The sequence below is a fragment of the Lissotriton helveticus genome, chromosome 5_1 (genome assembly GCF_964261635.1).
Source record: "Lissotriton helveticus chromosome 5_1, aLisHel1.1, whole genome shotgun sequence".
NCBI classification, from domain to species: domain Eukaryota; kingdom Metazoa; phylum Chordata; class Amphibia; order Caudata; family Salamandridae; genus Lissotriton; species Lissotriton helveticus.
In genome coordinates this window covers 1955174543-1955193553 of record NC_136065.1, presented here as the reverse complement: position 1 = coordinate 1955193553, position 19011 = coordinate 1955174543, and the positions used below count along the sequence as shown (strand labels likewise).

The following is a 19011-nucleotide window of genomic DNA, read 5'->3' as shown; positions in this document are numbered from 1 at the left end:
TGTCAGAAGTAATACTATAATTCTGCATTAAAAATCGAGTTTGCCTTTTACAGTAGAGGGTGGTGTTTTCCCTTTAAAATAGAAATCTGCTGTAGTTACCAATTAAGCATGCATGGACAAAGCCAAAACGTCTGGCTTGCATTTCCTCACTAAAACATTAAACCCTGCTGCAATGAACAATCAAAATAATAAAACTATTGCTTTCTGTATACAGTGCATTTGTTAGAGGAATAATTTAATCTGTGGTAAGAGTGTACTTTTTATTATAATAAATAGTCCCTCCTGTGCTCTAATTCGAACTCTACAATGCGGGTGGAACAATACACCAGCCAATAGCATGAGGTGAGAGGAAATGCTCTTGTACATGGTAACAATAGGTCTTTCAGACAACTGCCAGACCTAAAATTTTCCCAGAGACAAACTAAAAGGGGTTTTGCATCACTATAAAAATATAATATCTGTTGACCGTATATCACTTGAAGACTACAGGGACAGGGTAACAATCACCAGTGAAAGGGAAACAGGAGACCATTGCACTGGGGAAGAATTATCTGAACCAGTGACTTTATTCGCCTCTTTAAATGTAAGTACTTGTCAAGAATCTGATGCTGATAGGAAAGAAATGTGTGGAGGGGATCTGCCAATGAGAGGGAAGCGTGGTTACTCTTCGACCTAGGTAGTTGTTTGCTTGTGGTAATCTAGCTTACTGGCCAACAAGAGACTTGTTTGCTAGCTTGTCGTTAGCTGTGCACGCTTGTGTGGCATTTTCATGGGCTCCAGGGTATTCTGTAGCTAACCGGCAGACTCTTCTGATATTAATTTTGTTCACTGGTGTCCAGGGTCCACAATACTATTCAACTTAAACTACGTCGCTCCTTTTGAATGCTTCTCCACAAACTGAGCAGCCAAGTCCCTCCAAGGAGGTGTTGGGGATTTGAAATGCATTCACTCCCAGTGAAGTTCCTTGAAAATGTATGGGCTATCTCAAAAATGGGCAGATAAAAGTAGTATCTAAAGATTGTGGCACACCCAATGGTTGAGAGTGGTTGAGTCAAAGGCAATGTGTGGAGGGCACCCACTTTGCTTTGACTCAACCACTCTCTACTGTTGAATAGTAATGGTCCAATGCGACTTCAAACTTCAGATTGTCTGCAGTTGTGATAGCTCAGATGGCAGGTGTAAGACAGAGAACTGAACACAGTCCCAAAGCAGCGTGTTTAGAAAATTGAGCTCCATCGCCCTCTGAGTCCATCGGGTGACAGACAGGGATCATGTAATGACACGGAGCGGGCTTGTAATGCTGTAGGCGACCTCCATGCAGATCTTCATTTAGATGGACCTTGTACCCCAGGGATAATTATTCAGGTTCCACAGCTCACCCAACCTTAAAAGAGAATATCCAGCAGAAAAAGATCTACCCCATGTCTGTTGAGAAACGTGCATTATTTAGGGCTGTAAAATGTTTATAGAATGGAGTGAAGTGTGTAAAGTTTGCAAGATGGTCATATTGTGAAGTGTTTGCAGTATTTAAGGATATAAAACAAGTAAAGTATGGAAGGTGGGAGGACTCCACCCTGCTAGGTCCAGGGGTCTGAAATGAGTGCACAATGGCAAGTGTTACAGTAGCCTTGTGTGTGTGCGTGTGGGAATAATGTGTGCAGGTTGGATTGGAGGGCTTTAAAGTTGTGTAGGAAGGGGTGGTTGTAAAACAGGCCCTCAGCAGTGTGTTTCATGCAGGTGGTATTGAAATAGAAATTCAAATCTGACCTGGAGACCTCTGACCTCTTTTATACAGGGAGGAAAGCCGCAGCAGCATGGCAAACGGGGAGCTGGAGAAGGACAAGGTGAGTGTTGAAACACAAGAGTTTGTCAGATTGGGGAAGGAGTGATCCGAGATGAATTCTACATTTTCTGTTATGCGTAGGGCTTTAAGTGGGAAGAAGAAACTGGGGGGAAGGCCTCCCAAACCAGCGTGATCAACGTAATTAAGGGCGTGGCTTAAAAACATGTAAGCTAAAAATCTGTGTTTACCATAGTGTGCCACCCAGCTACTATTTTGCTACTTCTGTCATTGCATCTAGATAATACAATGAGTAACGTCACACCTAAAAGAAGCCAGGACTTGGCATTGTCAATGGTTGTTAGTTGCATAACATAAATAACAACTATGGCTTTATTTGATAGCATATTGAGAATGCTTCTGTTGTGAAATGAGACTGTGAAAGTACTATAACGAGTCCCTTTGAAGTTGCATCAAAGGCAGTGAAGGGTGGTACTGCTGCAGAGTTAAGATAATTTTTTTCCACCCTGAGAGTGAGGGCAAAAATTGAGACCTGACGGACCCGTCTCTGCACCTGCTTTTTAGAACTGATAGTGCTGAGCACCGTCAGGACCCGGCTCACTTAAAGCCCTGGTTATACACACCTTATTGATAATCGATTCGATTCAAATAACTTTATTTCGATTCCTCAAGGAAATCATAAAAGTATACAACAGTTTAAAAAATACATAAACCATAAACCATAATAAAATCACAAAACATTTCTATCTGATCTTATAGAAACATCATGATACATAGTTACATAATTCTGATTTCACAGCTATATTCAGTAACGGTTTCTGATTACAAGAGCGGATCTAATGAAATTCAATACTGCATTACAGATCTTTACATTTGAAAGCGATAACAAAAATTCATAACCTTCTTTATAATAAGACGTTCCGAGGGATAATAGTAATGGTCTGATGAAAGAATTTCTTGGGTCCTTATACAAAGTACAAAAAAGAATAAGGTGCAGGGTATTTTGCGAGACCTTATTATTGCAAGGGCAACAGGGTAGCTTCTCCCTCCAACCCGCCTGCTTTGGGAAAGCAAAGAGGAAGTGTAAAGTACCAAGACGAAACCTAGTAAGATAAAAACGCCCTTGAGTATTCATAATGTATGTTAAATAAAAAGGTCGCACTAATCTTCCCTGAACACGTAATACCTGTTCATTCATTTTTAAGGAACCCAATTTAAGGCTATACGCTTTTTTTTATAAGTTCCTTAGTATCCTTTTTAAGCGTATCAGGATTTCTAAACATGGTTTCTAACCCGATTTTATAGAAAGTATCCCTGACATATCGGAGCCATGGGATTTCCCCATAATGCTCAAGTTTAAGACAATCTGAAAGAATATCTTTCGTCAAATTCAAATCATCAGATTGCCAAACTTTAGACCATAATACTAAGGGTGCAATATGAATAGTATCGCGTACGAACTCAATTCCAACCTCACCATGACAAAATATATTTGAGGTACCCGAAGGAACAGATAGTAAGCGTTTTAAGAATTTGTTCTCCATAATCTGTATCTTTTCACAGTTCTGTGACCCCCAAACACCAGCGCCGTAGGTCATAGCAGAAACACATTTAGCTTTGTACAAAGATATCATTTCAGCTATACGTCGTTGTCCTAACTTACTAGCAAAGCGAAAGAGAGCTTCAATTGACTGTGAAACCTTTTGGACTCGGGTTAACAACAGAGGTTCCCAGTTCAGTTTTTTGTTAAAAAGGTTACCCAGATAACTGAAGTTATCAACTTTCTCTAGGTTATTGATAATCAAAGTGAATGAATAACATAAGTCGTTTTTTCCAGGGTCTCAAAGAGAATTGTGATAGTGACCCTCAACCATTCTAGCACAATGGTGGTATAGCTTGATTCTCCTCCAGGGTGGTTAGGTGGATTGCGTCATCAATGGGTCTTGACACCGGAGTGTCCCGTTCTCTAGGTGCTCCGTTATCCTCCTCCAGGAGGGAGACTTGTCAGGTTCACAACAGTTGTGAATGAGGAAGTGAAATAGAATAAAATTGTCTACTCTCCTTTCGTGTTGTCTTTATTGTTACCGGAGAGTGATACTTTTAAAAACTACAGGGTAGGTGCTTGTTTGGGGACTTTATTGGTCCATTGCACCTAGTGAAAGGTCGGTCGACATGTTTCAGCCCAGTTTTGCTAGTACAGGTCAGTTGGCTTTCATCAGGCCCAAAGGAAAGCCGCCTCTGATATGAGGAGGTTGTATGTGAATATAGATGAGTATGCAGGTAAGTAGAATCACTCACCCTTCTTCGTCAGCTTCTTCTTCCCTGAGCAAGAACCCTCCCACCAGCACAACGAACCCCAGCCAAGCGGCCACCAACCTCACGAAATGGATCAGCGACTGCGCAGACGACCTCGCCCCGCTGAAGACCCCGCCGAGCAGACCCGGCAGCAAGAAAGCCCCATGGTATAACGACGAACTCAAGAGCTCCAAGAAGAACTGCAGAGCACTCGAGAAAACCTGGCGCACAGACCCAACACCGGACAACATGACTGCCCTCAAGCTCGCCACCCGAAAACACCACCAGCTGATCCGCGCCACCAAGAAAACCGCATTCAAGAAACGACTGGACAACAACGCACACAACAGCAAGGAACTCTTCAACATCGTGAAAGAGCTCTCCAACCCCAACGCCGGAAACAACGACATCACCCCCTCGCAAGACCTCTGCAACTCCCTCGCCTCCTACTTCCACAACAAGATCGCGGACATACACAACAGCTTCAGCACTCAACCAACGCACGCCACGACCGAACCACCGCCCCCCACCACCACCCTCCGCGCCTGGACCCCGATCAGCACTGAAGACACCATCCGCACGATGAACTCCATCCACTCCGGATCTCCGACAGACCCCTGCCCTCACCACATCTTCAACAAGGCAGACGCTGTCATCGCACCCCACCTGCGGGACATCATCAACACCTCCTTCGACATCGCCACCTTCCCGGAGAGCTGGAAGCATGCCGAACTCAGCGCTCTACTCAAGAAACCATCAGCAGACCCTACCGACCTCAAGAATTACCGCCCCATCTCGCTGCTCCCGTTTCCGGCCAAAGTCATCGAGAAGACCGTCAACAAGCAACTGGCCGCCTTCCTCGAGACGAACGGCTCCCTCGACCTCTCGCAGTCTGGCTTCCGGGCCAACCACAGCACCGAGACCGCCCTGATCGCAGCTACAGATGACATCCGAGCCCTGCTCGACAACGGAGAAACAGCGGCCCTCATCCTCCTGGACCTCTCCGCGGCCTTCGACACTGTCTGCCACCGTACCCTAGTACAGCGCCTCAGCAACGTCGGAATCCAGGAGAAGGCACTGGAGTGGATCATCTCCTTCCTCGCCGGAAGGACACAGAGAGTCCGCCTCCCCCCGTTCAGATCGGAGGCCACCGAAGTCATCTGCGGCGTTCCTCAAGGCTCCTCGCTCAGCCCTACACTCTTCAACGTCTACATGAGCCCCCTCGCAGCCATCGCACGCCAGCACAACCTGAACATCATCTCCTACGCCGACGACACCCAGCTGATCCTCTCCCTCACTAACGACCCCGCCACCGCCAGAGCCAACCTGCACGAAGGGATGACGAACGTAGCCAAATGGATGTCAAACAGCCGCCTGAAACTGAACTCAGACAAGACGGAAGTCCTCATCCTGGGATCCTCACCCTCCGCCTGGGACGACTCCTGGTGGCCCCCCGCCCTGGGCAGCGCACCCAAACCAACTGACCACGCACGCAACCTGGGCTTCATCCTGGACTCCTCCCTCTCCATGACCAGACAAGTCAACGCCGTCTCCTCGTCATGCTTCCACATCCTGCTAATGCTACGCAAGATCTTCCGATGGATCCCCACCGAGACCAGGAAGACGGTCACCCAGGCCCTCGTCACCAGCTGTCTGGACTACGGCAACTCTCTCTACGCCGGAACCACCGCCAAACTCCAGAAGAGACTCCAGCGGATCCAGAACACCTCAGCACGACTCATCCTGGACATCCCCGCCGCAGCCACATCTCCGGACACCTGAGAGACCTGCACTGGCTCCCGGTCAACAAGAGAATCACCTTCCGGCTCCTCACCCACGCACACAAAGCCCTGCACAACCAAGGACCAGGATACCTCAACAGCCGCCTCAACTTCTACGCTCCCACGCGCCAGCTTCGATCGACCAGCCACGCCCTCGCCGCCGTCCCCCGCATTCGAAGAGCCACCACAGGAGGAAGGTCCTTCTCCTACCTGGCCGCCAAGACTTGGAACTCCCTTCCGACCCACCTCCGCCTGACCCAGGATCACCTCGCCTTCAGGAAGCAGCTTAAGACCTGGCTGTTCGAGCAGTAGCGGACCCCCCCCCCCAGCGCCTTGAGTCCCTTCGGGTGAGTAGTGCGCTATACAAATGCTCTGATTGATTGATTGATTGATTGATTGTTTATTGATTCGGGAGCTGACAACGTATTATAGTCACCATCTTATTTATTTATTTATTTATTTTAAGGTTTTATATAGCGCGGACAAGATCTTTGCAGATATCAGAGCGCTTTACAGAAACAGGAGGTAGGGTAGACAAACTCTTGAAAACAATATAATATTCGGTAGTGAGTGAGTTGCATGGTAGGGTAGCAATCGCATAAGAGTATACACAATAATAACAATCAGGAAACCAATAATAAAGAGGCCGTGCAATGTCTTTGCTCCAGTAGCGATCGAATAAGATTATAGCCCCTCAGAGGGTGAGTAAACACACTGTTGAAAACAGTATAGTAGTCAGTAGTAAGTGGATTGCAAGTTAGTAGAGCAATCAAATCATAGTGTAAACCCTAATAAACTATCTGGAAACCAGTAATATAGAATCCGTGCAATGACTTTGATCCAGTAGCAATCAAACAAGAGTATAACACAGATAAACACTCAGGTAGCCGATTAATATAGTAGCCGTGTAATGTCATTGTTCCAGTAACAATAGGGTTCAGGTGAACTTAGCTATAAGGATGGCTTTTACCTCTTTCTTGAAGAGTACAGTGGAGGGGATAAGCCTAGTTTCTGGCGGGAGTGCATTCCAGATCCTAGGTGCCATTCCTGAGAAGGAGCGTTTGTATGTTTTTTCCTTCCGGAATCTACGAGGTTTCAGGAGGAGTTTTTTTGTGCTTCTGTTGGATCTTGAGCCTCCTGATATAGTCAGCTTGTGAGTGAGGTAGTTGGGTGACTTGTGGTGTACGGCCGAGTGTGTCATACAGGCATTTTCAGCTGAACTCTGGCTTCAAAAGGCAGCCAGTTCAGGGCTTTTAAGTCAGGGGATATATGCAAGTGTTTTCTTGAGCCAGTGATGAGTCTCGTGGCCGCATTCAGAGGGGCTCTTAGTGGTGCCGTTGTTGTTAGGGGGAGCCCGCTGAGAGCCACAATTCCGTAGTCTATGCGAGGAATGACTAGGGCTTGTACAACAGTTTGGAAGTCCTTGGGTGGTAGGAAGGGTTTAAGTTTTCTCAGAGTGTTGATTTGGAAGTTGGCTCCTTTAGTTGCTTTGCTAATATGCTGCTGCATGTTGAGATTGGAGTCAAGTGTGATGCCAAGGGATTTCGCAGAGTCCACGATGGTGGGCTGGACATTGAGTGCGGTTAGATGATTGAGCCAGATTTGGGTGATGGCCTTTTTCGCAGGAGGTGAGATCAGAAGGAACTCAGTTTTCAGAGCATTTAGTTTGAGGTGATTATCGGCCAGCCATGCTTGGGTGTTTCTTAGTGTGGCGTCCAGAAGTTTGATGTCTTCCGGGGATTGTAGCTTGAGGTAGAGTTGAGTGTCATCGGCGTACATATGGAAGTGTACATTTGATGCTTGAAGCAAGGTAGTGAGTGGTTCCATGACGAGGTTGAACAATGTGGGGGATAGGGAGGAACCTTGAGGGACGCCTAGTGTTACGGGCACAGGTGAGGACAATGCCTTGAACTTCTGAGATCGGTTGTGTAGAAAGGACGTGAACTATTTGAGAACAGTCCCGGATATGCCCATTCTGGTATTTAACAGCTCCAGTAGATTCTCGTGTTTGACCGTATCAAATGCTGAGGAGAGATCAAGAAGGATGAGGAGGCAGGACTCATTGTGATCAAGGATTTGGAGGGCGTCATCAATTATGTGTGTCATAGCCGTTTCCGTGCTATGTTTTGCTCTGAATCCTGATTGGTGAGGGTTGAGGAGGTGAAACTGATCAATGTGTTTTGTCAATTGGAGTTGTACGCATTTTTCTAGCAATTTGGCCAGAGTGGGGATATTGGTGATAGGGCGGTAATTGTTTAGGTCGGCCGGGTCAGCTGTGGATTTCTTGAGTATAGGCGTGACTTGCCCTATCTTGAGGGAGTCTGGGATGAGTCCTTGTTGAAGGGAACCGTTGATGATTTTAGTCCAGAGTGGGAGGAGCAGGGGGGTGAGGGCTTTGACAGCATTGGCAGGCAGGGGATCTGTGAGGTGATTAGCGGGCGTCAAGGTGCCTAGCAGTTTGTGAATTGATTCTTCAGAATAGGTGTCGAAGGACGTCCATGCAGCGTTGTTTTTAGGTTGAGTGTTAGTTATGGAGATGGAGCAGGAGTATCGACTTAAATCCTTGAGGAGATCACTTCTTATATTGTCGGTCTTTTCCTTGAAGAAAGCAGAAAAGTCTTCACAGCTTGGAATATCATTTGTTGAGCTGTTAGGTTGTAGAGGTTGCGTCTTGGTTTGGGTATTGACTAACTCGAACAGTTTTCTTGGTCGGTTTTTTGCTTGGTCCAGCTGTTGGCTAAAGAAGACTGATTTCGAGCTTTTGATTTTTCTGAAGTAGGCGTTTCTCTTATTCTTAAGCGTTTTAAGGTGCAGTGCTGAGGGGTCAGATCTCCACGTGCGCTCTGCCATGCGCATAGCACGTCTGTCTTCATTGAGTCTACCATCATACCATGGGTTCGAGTTCTTGGTGGAGACTCTCTTCAGTTGCAGGGGTGCGGCTTCATTGATTATTGAAGTCATAGTGTCTAGGTAGAGGTCGGTCAGAGAATGAACATCAGAGACGTCCGTCGGGGGAAGTAGGAGACTGCCTGTGTGGGCAGGCAAGGAGTTTGAGTTAAGATTCTTCATGTCCCTCTTCCAGATCTTTGTTTTGGTAGGTTGAGCCGGGTTAAGTTTGACCTTTTCGTTGATGAAGAAGGTGATAATGTGGTGGTCTGACCAGTCACAGGGTTGGATTGCCTCCAGCTGGGTAGAGTCTTCTTTGGCGATGATAAGGTCGAGGATAGAGCCTTTTTCATGTGTCGGACGGTTGCAGATTTGGGTGAGGTCAAGCGCGTTGAGGAAAGTTTTAAGGCTATTCACCACAGCGTCTTTCTGGTCGTTCCAGTGGAGGTTGAAGTCTCCCAAGTAGATTTGAGTGATCTGTCGACCGGCGTTGGTGGTTATCGTGTCCATGAGTTGTTGGGAGAAGGTGAGGTTGTCCCCGGGTGGGTGGTAGATGACATGTAGGGAGCATACAGGTTTGCCCTCGCTAGTAATATCGAGGCAGATGAGTTCGCAGGAGGTGAGGGAGGGGGATGGACCTTTGGTAACAGCGAGGTTGCTCCTATAGATGCATGCGATTCCCCCGCCCGTCTTGCCATTTCTGTCGAGTCTAATAATGTGGTAATTGGGGGGGACTAGTATGTCCATTATAGGTGTGGAGGCTTCAGTTAGCCACGTTTCAGTCAGAATGGCTAGATCGAGGTCCATTGATAAGATGAGATCCGCGATGCCGGAGGAGTGTCTCGGGGCCGATCTGCAGTTGAGCAAAATACACTTTAGTCTGGGGGTGAGGAGAGTGGACGAGTGTTCTAGGGAGAGGGGGACTTTTCTGAGATTACTGGGGACGGAGCTTCTGTTGCTCAGTGTGGGGGGCCTGAGGGGATTTGTGAGAATCGTGGGTATGGGAAGGTGTGTGGTGGGTGGGTGTTTTGTGGGACCTGGGCCATATGAACGGAGTAGAGTGTATAAGTCTCGATCAGAGAGGGGGTTTAGGGTGCGACGGGGGCGGCCGGTGGCCTTGCAATCGGGGATAGAGGGCCAGCGTGGGGAGTGATGAGTAAAATGGTTTGAAGGGCGGGTGGTGTACTTGTTGGGCGCGGAAGTGGTGGGTAGGGGGTGTCTGGGGTGTGCGAAAAGAAGTTCTTTGATGGAGTGAAGATCTTCTTTGACTTGTAGGAGGGTGGATATGATCATGTCCAGGGTTGGATTGGGGATGGTATTGGGACTGAGAGCAGTGGGTGAGTGATTGAGTGGGGCAATGGGGTGGGCAATGGATCGATTGGGGCGGGGTGTGCACGCGACGGTGCAGGGCTCTGCGGCCTTAGTAGGTGGGGTGGCATTCGATGGATGAGAGAGCTTGTGAGTAAGGGGCGTGGATGAGGAAGGGGGGAGGTTGGTAGCGTAGGTGATGGTGCTGGTGGTAGGCGGCGCAGGTGAGTTGAGGGATGAGTGTAGGCTGGAGAAGGTGGGAGTGACAGTAGGATAATGGGGGCTAGGAATAGGGGGGCTAGATGATAAGGGGTTAGGATAAGGGAGGTGGTGTGTTCCGAGAGTCTGGCCGGGAGAGTGGGGTAGTGGGGAGTGAGAATGGGGGGGGGAGATAGGGTGAGATTTGGTCATGTCGCGGGGCGTGGGAGATATGCTCAGGGCGGTGGAGGTGTGTTCTGTGAGACTAGTTGGGAGAGTGGGGTAGTGGGGAGTAAGGGTGGGGGGGAGATAGGGTGGGAGATGGACCTGTCGCAGGGCAGGGGAGAAAAGAGGGCGGTGGTGGGTTCTGCGTGATTCGTGGTAGGTGAGAGGTGGGGGGTAGGGAGGGTTGGGGTATGGGGGGTGTATGACGGGGAGTGATCTCCCTCAGCGAGTGAGTGGGAGATGGTCCTGTCACGGGACGGGGGAGATAGGATCAGGGGGGAGGTAGGTTCTGCGGGACTCGGAGGAGGTGTGAGGTGTGGGCTAGGGAGGGTGGGGGTATGGAGGGTGTAGGAGTGAACTTCGCCAGTGAGTGAGGGGAGAGGGGAAGTTACCTCGAGTGGGTGACTGACTACAGCGCTGAGAGGAGAGGAGAGGTGTGTGTCGTTCAGGTGTTGTGATCGGTTAGATTGATGATTGGAAGTAGAGGGTGTTGAGTAGTCTGAGGTGTTAGGAAAGGGGGTCCGCAGGTTGGAGATATGTTCAATGAAGGTGGGGAACAGGTTGTCGAGTAGGTCAAGGTTCCTATCTGTGGATTGGAGTAGGATGATCCCGTTGTTGTAGATGGTGATGGTGGCCTTGCCTGGGAAAACTTGGGATGGCGTGATAGCGAGCGTTAGGCCATGAGCGGATTTTCTGGTGGTGGGGACAGTGAGAATGGAGAGGAACGCTTTCCTCCATTGTGCTCTCCGTAAGGTGTAGAGGATGATGTCGGTGCTCGTGGCTCCATTGATCAGTGAGAAGTAGGTGTCCACAAACGGGGTATCAGGGTGGGCCTTCAGGAAGTTGTGCTTGAAGCGTTTGGCGTTTTTTTTGGTGCATTCAGCTGGGTAGTTAATTTTGTATGTGTGCTTGCCCATGCGTTCCATGGTGGTGGAGGTGTTGGTTGGGGGGGCGGGGGTGTGCGTGTGTGCGTGTGTGAGTGGGTGACGTTACAGTGCTCTAAGAATGATAAGAAAGTGAAGTGCCCATGCGTTCGATGGTAGAGGAGGTGAAGGTTGGGTAGGTTGGGGAGGGGGGGGTGTGCGAGGGTGAGTGGGTGACGTTACAGGGCTCTAAGAATGATAAGAAAGTGCAAAGAGAATGAGGAGATGGGGATAGCCATAGGTATGGGCAGTTTAATGAGGATTATTAGTCTAAGATGGCCACCAATGTTGAGGACTAGTCTAAGATGGCCGCCAAAATGGAATATAGGGAGACAAGAGTAGTAGTCCTTTGTCTGTTGTTATTGTTGGGATTTATAGGGTTAAGTTTCCCTTTCTACTCTGGGGCAGTCGAGTTGGTCCAGCTTCTATGTTGCTAGATGGGGAGGAGAAGACCAGCTTCTATGTTGCTCGGTCGGGAGGAGAGAGCCTTATCTCCGTTTTGATGACCCCTGACCGCGTTGGTATGCTGCCTCATGGTCATCTGTGGGCAGCGATTTATTGCAGCAGTTAATGGCCCCCGCCATTTTAGACAATGGGGAGTGGAGAGAGAAAAGACCGTTATGCCTGTGAAGAAAGTTTGAATCTTGAATCTTGGCCTATAATAGGTTGAGAGGGTGTCTTTATTCAGGGAGCCGGCAGTGTGACTGTTAATCATTGATTGTAGCATTTTTCTGCAGCTTCTGCTGCTGTCCTTCACGGACCTTATGGCCAAAGTGGGGCTTGGTTCACTTTAGAGTCAGGTGACTTCTGTACTGTATTTTATTACAATGCTTACTTGAGGCCAGTAGGACATAGGTGCCACAAAAAAGAATTTATCAAGCAGCCTTGCTATAGGATGTCTTGTCCTTTGTTTCTAGGATCTGTGTTTCTGGGGTCACCATTAAACCTCATTGGCCTAAAGCCCCAGGGACCGACGTTCCAGTTTTAAAAGCAGTAAATGACCTTGCCAAAAAGCCACCTGAACAATAAGGGTCCTACCAGAAAAGTCCTAACCATGTCATTCCCCGTGGGCACCAACATTTGGGGGCCTGTTGGTCGTTTGAGTCTGTTGTTAAGGCACACACGGAACTGGTGCAACTCGTTTGAAGAGCTTAGCTGTTGACAAATGGCCATGTTGGAATATGTAGCACCTCCAGTGGGGAGCTATGTACATGACTAATTTCCTGCAGCTTTTGATGGCAGTGACATCCTCCTCTTGTACATTTTGCTTCTGTGCTCAGTGAGAGGCAATGTTTGCACTACTTTCTGTGTTCAGTGTGAGGCACCTCTCATGCCGGCAGTGTACATGTCTCTTTGGTCAATAAGGGCTTGTCTTGACATTGAGGCGTATGTTTCCATGGTCATTGAAAGGCTTCTTGAGTTGCGTAATTAATCGTTTACTTCCGGTTCACCTGAACACAGGGGGCTCGGGGAGCTTGCCAGTGACCCCCTGGGTCCTGCCTGCCCCGTTTGTAGTCTGAGCCCGCTGCGCCACTAGCTTTTTGTATTCTTCTTGGATCGCTTTGTAAGTACCGCCTGTTGTCCCTTCTTCCGAAACCACAGGATCTCTTGCAAGCCCAATATGCCTCTGCGACAAATCTCAACCCCTTTTCCAGCCCCCCCCCCCTCAAATCCTGTTCCTCGGTGGGTGGGCGGGTCTTCTCCTGACAAAATTTCCCGGAGAAAGAGGGCCTTGTGCCCGGTGCCCACCCTTAAATAACCCTTATCTCCTTACCACATTCCTACCCTAGATTTATGGCTGATCTGGCCCAGCCCAATCGCCTGGTGGGCTCGCTCTTTCTCCTTCGCTTTCTTTGCTTCCCTTATCTCCTGCCCATCCTTGGTGCTCGGGCTCTGCCTCCAGGGGGCGGCCTCCACTGGGACCCCCGGTCCGGCCACTATCCCCCTCCCACTGGGGAGTGGGGGAGCCGAACCAAGGAGCACAGCAGAGGCACCCACCACATGGTCGCACCGCCCGAATCCCAATAACTTCAGACCACACAAGTTTGTTTTATGGAAGAATTGAGGCCGCAGTTTATTAGGCATTACCACTTACAAGCGATCCTTTACACACCATTACTTCTGTCTGGCGAGCCTGTGTCCTTACCCATGCGCACTGTAGTCTAGGGGAGGAGTCGCCTATCTTGTGATACTTCGAAGACTCTTCCAAGACAACAAAGTGCAATCATCCGGACCCAACACTAGGCGGCGATTTGTGCACAGATATGAATGTCAGCAGCCCTACATGCCAAGAACAGATGCATACTGGTAAGTAGCATATTCCTTCTTGCTGCCATTACATTCCTTTCTCTATGGTCAGTGGGCACTCCTTTTTTTTTTTCTGTGTTCCTCTATGGTCTTACGCGCTATAAAGACAAACACTAGTTGTAAGAGAGGAGCCTCTCGCTGGCCTAACAAGGCAGTGAAAAGGCAATGGCAGTTGAGGGGGGTGGAGGGAGGAGACACAGTAATACTTTTCCAGACACTGCATGAAGATAGCTGCGTCAAAATAGCAATTCATTGCCCCACTCCTCTTTAATGGTCCTGTCCAAATCTGTGTTGGGTGAAGTGGTTTTTTTTTTGTTGTGAAGGCAGATTTTATTTGACAAACTAATGAATTCTGGTAATTCTAATCTTGGGTTGATTCCACTCACCTAATTGGGGCTGACACACTTAACAACAGAGAATCATGACAGAAGAAACTAGGGATGAAAATCTAGGCCCAGGTTTACTAATACTTTGCACGAGGTCATTTTGCCAGTGCAAAAATTGCTATGTACCACTTTGCATCCACGGGGTGTTTTTTCATGGGTGGTAAGTGCATGTGCCTATTCAACCACCCATGGGCGTTTACACAGATCCCTATCTACTAATCTTGATAGACAGGGATTTGAGTTTTTAAAAAATGACGCCCCTTCGAGGCAGGTGTAATGTTGAGGAAGAGTTTTAACTTCTTTCAATTTGCGGGTGTGCTGTGCTGTACTGTACAGCATGTATACAAACTTGAAAAGGCATTTTAGTATGGATTGGACTAGTATTTTGTAGTTGATGTGTACCCTTCCAAAACCTATGCTAGATATAACACACACACACACACACACACACACACCCTTGCACTATGGCGCAAGGGGGTGTGCATAGCAAGGCAGCAGAAACGTCACTAGTGCAGGTGGGGAGAGAACCACCAGCGCATAATAGATATGGTGCTGTGCTGCTCTTCCTTTGACGCAGTGCAGCGCCTCTACCCCCCTCGTGTATGTCAACATGGAGCGAAGTGCCATCCCCTGGGCCTAACAAGTTAGCAGGACATGGAAGAAGTTTGCAGCAAGCACTTTGTGTCTAGGTGCTGTTTCCGGGGTGTAGCGTGCAGGTGCTGCCGCTCGTCTGCACTGTGTGGAGTGGCTGCCTGCTGGTCTGTACTAGGTGGAGTGGCTGCCTGCTGGTCTGTACTAGGTGGAGTGGCTGCCTTCTGGTCTGTACTAGGTGGAGTTGCTGCCTGCTGGTCTGTTCTGGGTGGAGTGGCTGCCGGCTGGTTCGTGTGGGGTTGCTGCCTAGCAGTGCAGGGGTGCTGCCTGTCGGTGGATGCTGTCAGTCCGTGCCTGCGGGAAGGGAGGCCTCCTTCCTTTGACAGGACATGCAGTGCTTAATTTGAACAGGTGCTTTCAGTTGCTCAGCACCTGCACTTCTTTCACAGGGCCGGGTTTACAATTTCTGAACCTGCAGGTGGTTGTCTCAATATTAATTGTTCAATTCAAAATAAAAAGAATAACATACATTGCATGGTGACTGGCTGGTAAATGTTCATAGGCAGGCCGGCATACGCCTGACAGGCCGGCATGATTGTGTATCACCACGTCAGTGATGATGTCATCATGCTGATCACAAATCCAAGAAGTCATCGACAAACTATTGCTTGCATTCTATTCCCCTAGTCTGCTGCACCCTGACACTGCCTGAGCCTAAACCCCCATTGAATAATTGCAGCTGGGGGCTGGCTCATGACAGAGTTGAGGCAAGGAAGCTGCAAGAGCGCATTTGGAACTTGGGAGTGAGGGCTCTTGAGGAAGAATAAATGACTTTTCACTTGTTGCGTAGCCAGAATAGCATATCCTGCAGCCCTGCATTGCCTATCTCAATGTGCTCGATGAGGCTGTGGCCCAACACAACTTTTGTGTGCCATGGCATCACCAGTAGAATCTGTCGCTGCACCCCAATATGGTAATTGCTGAGCGTGAGTGAGTCCAGTAGGCACCACAGCCATACTTACCAGCATTGGCAGCATTACTGCTGGGGACAATGCCTGTGCTGTAGCAGGCAGGATCACAGCAAGCTGAGCAGTGGATGCCGATGCCGATGCCGTCGCCATCCCTGGACCTACTAATTGCAGGCAGCACCAGAAGTGACATGACCTGCTGTGCTCAAGCAGCCCCTTGTTCCGCAATAAACCCAGTCGTACCACACTGATTAATATATGCAAAAAAGCATTTTCATCTGGTGTACATTTTGTTTTTGTACTTAGTGTAGGTAAGAAAGTAAAACATCTTCCGCTCCTTTAGGAATGACAACAGGAAAACCAGGAGTTCAAAATAGCAGAGACATGTACAGGCTGACGATATGGGTCACAGGCAGCAGCAGTGTTAGATATGAGAGACAGCAAGAGTAAAGAGGAGAAGAAACAACAAGAGAGGAGAGAGATAAAACAGAGCAAAGTAGAAGAAAAGGAGGAGAGCAAATCAAATACAAAGAGAATTCAGCCATGAGGTGAAGAAGACAGCATTAAGAAGAGAGAAGATATAATGAAAGGATCTGGAGGACAGGACAGAGGAAAAAAAATAGAGACACAGCTAATCACTGCTAGAGAGTGATAGTAAAGAGCCAAGATCGAGGGGAGAGAGAGCAGAGCATGGATAAATGTGAAGAGAAAAAAGGGCAGGGCTAAAATGAATAGAGGGCAAATCAGAAATATAGGGTGTGACAAGGGTGATAGAAAACAATTAGAGAGATGAGAGGATAGACTCTTAGAGCAAAGACTTAGGGGACAGACAACAGATCAAGGTTAGAAGATAGAGACTGAGGCAGTGAGAGTGTTGAAAGTGGGGCTCACCGGAGGAAGACGTGTGCGGTGGCCTCCTTGGCAAAATTTTCAGCACCTGCACTTCTTTTTTTACAAATTAAGCACTGAGGACATGGCGAAGAAATGTCCGGTGATTCGCGCTCTCCGCCTTCTAATCGGCAGCAGATTTACCGTCCGTGCGGGCCCGCGGGAGTCTCCTCCCCCCCCCCCCCCCCCCTGGGTGGTCTCTCTCCTCCCTTTCCACTGCGCGGGTCTCTCCTGTCACCTACCCTCCGACATGTTTTATCTGCTCTCTTCACTTGACATGCCTCGACTCTCCGGGCCTTCACATATTTGATTCACTCATCCTCCCGCCCCGAAGCCTCCGAGGTCTGCTTGAGACGCCCTCCCACCCAAACGCAGCGACATCTCCAGCCTCCCGGTCCCTCCGACCTAAACTTTGGCATAAAGAAACTTGAGAGCGCCCCCCCCCCCACCCTCCACGCTGTGACCCAGCCAGGAGTTCTCAGGCCAGGGTATGAAAAAAAAATTCATACCCTAAAAATCTATGTTTAAAAAAAAAATAATAATAATTTCATTTTAAGGTTCAAAAGCTCCATTTCCTGTGTAGAGATTAGTAGTTCAGGCTGCCATTAGGATGGTGCCCTGATGTTCGTCTCGATGACCCATCCAGAAATAAAAACAAGACCCTTGGGATGGCCTCCCTGCTGATGAGTGAAGTGAATGTATGACAGAACCACGCATGCCCTTACAACGCATGCCTTTTCCCACGCGTCCTTAACAGTGCATATGCCTTTACAACGCATGCCTTTCCCACACATAACTTTACCACGTGTACGCCTTTATCAGGCATGTCTTAACAATGAAAATGTAAGTATTTTGCAGGTAAATATAAAGCTATATATATTGGGCATGGCTATTGCCTTTTTGCACTGAATAAATAATGTATTCATTGATCCCGAGTGAGTGCGTTCTTCGTGAATCTCTGGGCTGTAGAGGTACTCGGTGGAATATTGACCGGCTGACACACATGCATACATACATATATATGTATATATGCCTACATATATATATATATATATGTGTGTGTGTGTGTGTGTGTGTGTGTGTGTGTGTGTATATATATATATATATATATATATATATATATATATATATATATATATATAATTTATATGTATATATATATATTTATATATATATATTTATATAATTAATAATCTTATTGACCCCAACCCCTAAACATTCCCTTGCCACCCAAATACCCTTATCCACCCTAAACCCTAAAAATACCCTTGTCAACCATATACCCCTATCCAGCCTAAACACTAAAAATACCCTTACCCATCCTAAAGCCTTAAAATACCCTTGCCACCCACATGCCCTTACCCAGCCTAAACCCCCGAATACCCTTGTCTCCCACCTTCACCTAACCTGAACCCTAAAAATACCTTACCCATCCAATACACTCACCCAGCCTTAACCCCTAAAAATGCTCTAGCCCGTATATACATATATATGTATATCTATTACCTACTGCTGGTCGCCAGTAGGTAGTTATAGTTAGGACCATGTTTCCAAAGAAAAAGCATTTAATGACTTCGTTATAACTTTGGCGTCATCTGACCAATCTTCATGAAATTTTCCCAAAAAGTGTTGAGGTGCGTTATATTGTTATGTAAATGTCGGGTGTGATCCGTGCAGTGAGGACCGAGAATTTGGGACGCAAAATAAGGTTGCGTTTGTGATGTTAATTCCCATCAGAAACTTTAGCCACACCTACCGCCCGAACCGTTAAGACTTACACCAAATTTGGCAGGGAGGTAGATGTTGGTTCAAACAAGTACCTTTTGCTTATTTGGTGTAAATCCGTTCAGCAGTTGTTGAGAAATGTAATTTTACATTTATAGCGATATCTCTGGCCGCAGATATTTTGCTGAGGTTTCTGATGAATCGCAAATGCAGGCGCCAACGGGAATGCTCTTATTGGCTGGACGCAACCTGAACAGAAAGTTGCGGCCACCATTTTACTCAATCGGGAGCGGCTCCCACAGTAGAAAATTTGTGTGAAAGCCCACATAAGCGGTCAGAGTGGAGATACTCTGACCCCATGGTTAAGAAATGGGGGTGGCAGTGACACAAGTTGCGTGTCCAAAATAGATTTTTTTAATCAAGCACAATATTCGCGACGTGACTGTCAGAGCGGGCCACCGTGTACCGGCGCGGGGACATCACAACTATCAACGTGGTCGCGAATATTGGTCGAAATATAAAAAAAATATCAGTGAGTCAATAATACGCATTGTTATAGAGCTATTAAGATTATGGTCAATGCTTTTATAGAGTTATTTAGATAGTGAGTTATCTACTGTGATGATTAGAATTAATTATTTAGTTATAATTTTTTTATGTGGTGGTGGCTATTTATTTCCTGCTTTTGTTTTCCATTTTAGCGACTTGTGGGATCGCGATCTCCTAAAT

At 47.7% G+C, this 19011-nt stretch overlaps 1 protein-coding gene across 1 annotated transcript in view; it reads left to right on the top strand.

Moving 5' to 3' along the window:
• PCGF2 (polycomb group ring finger 2) overlaps positions 1-19011 on the top strand; it is a 231056-nt gene that overhangs the window by 176307 nt on the left and 35738 nt on the right. The window contains exon 7 of the mRNA XM_078645618.1: positions 1796-1844. Coding sequence (XP_078501744.1) covers positions 1796-1844 — 49 coding nt within the window. The remainder of the gene's footprint in view (positions 1-1795; positions 1845-19011) is intronic.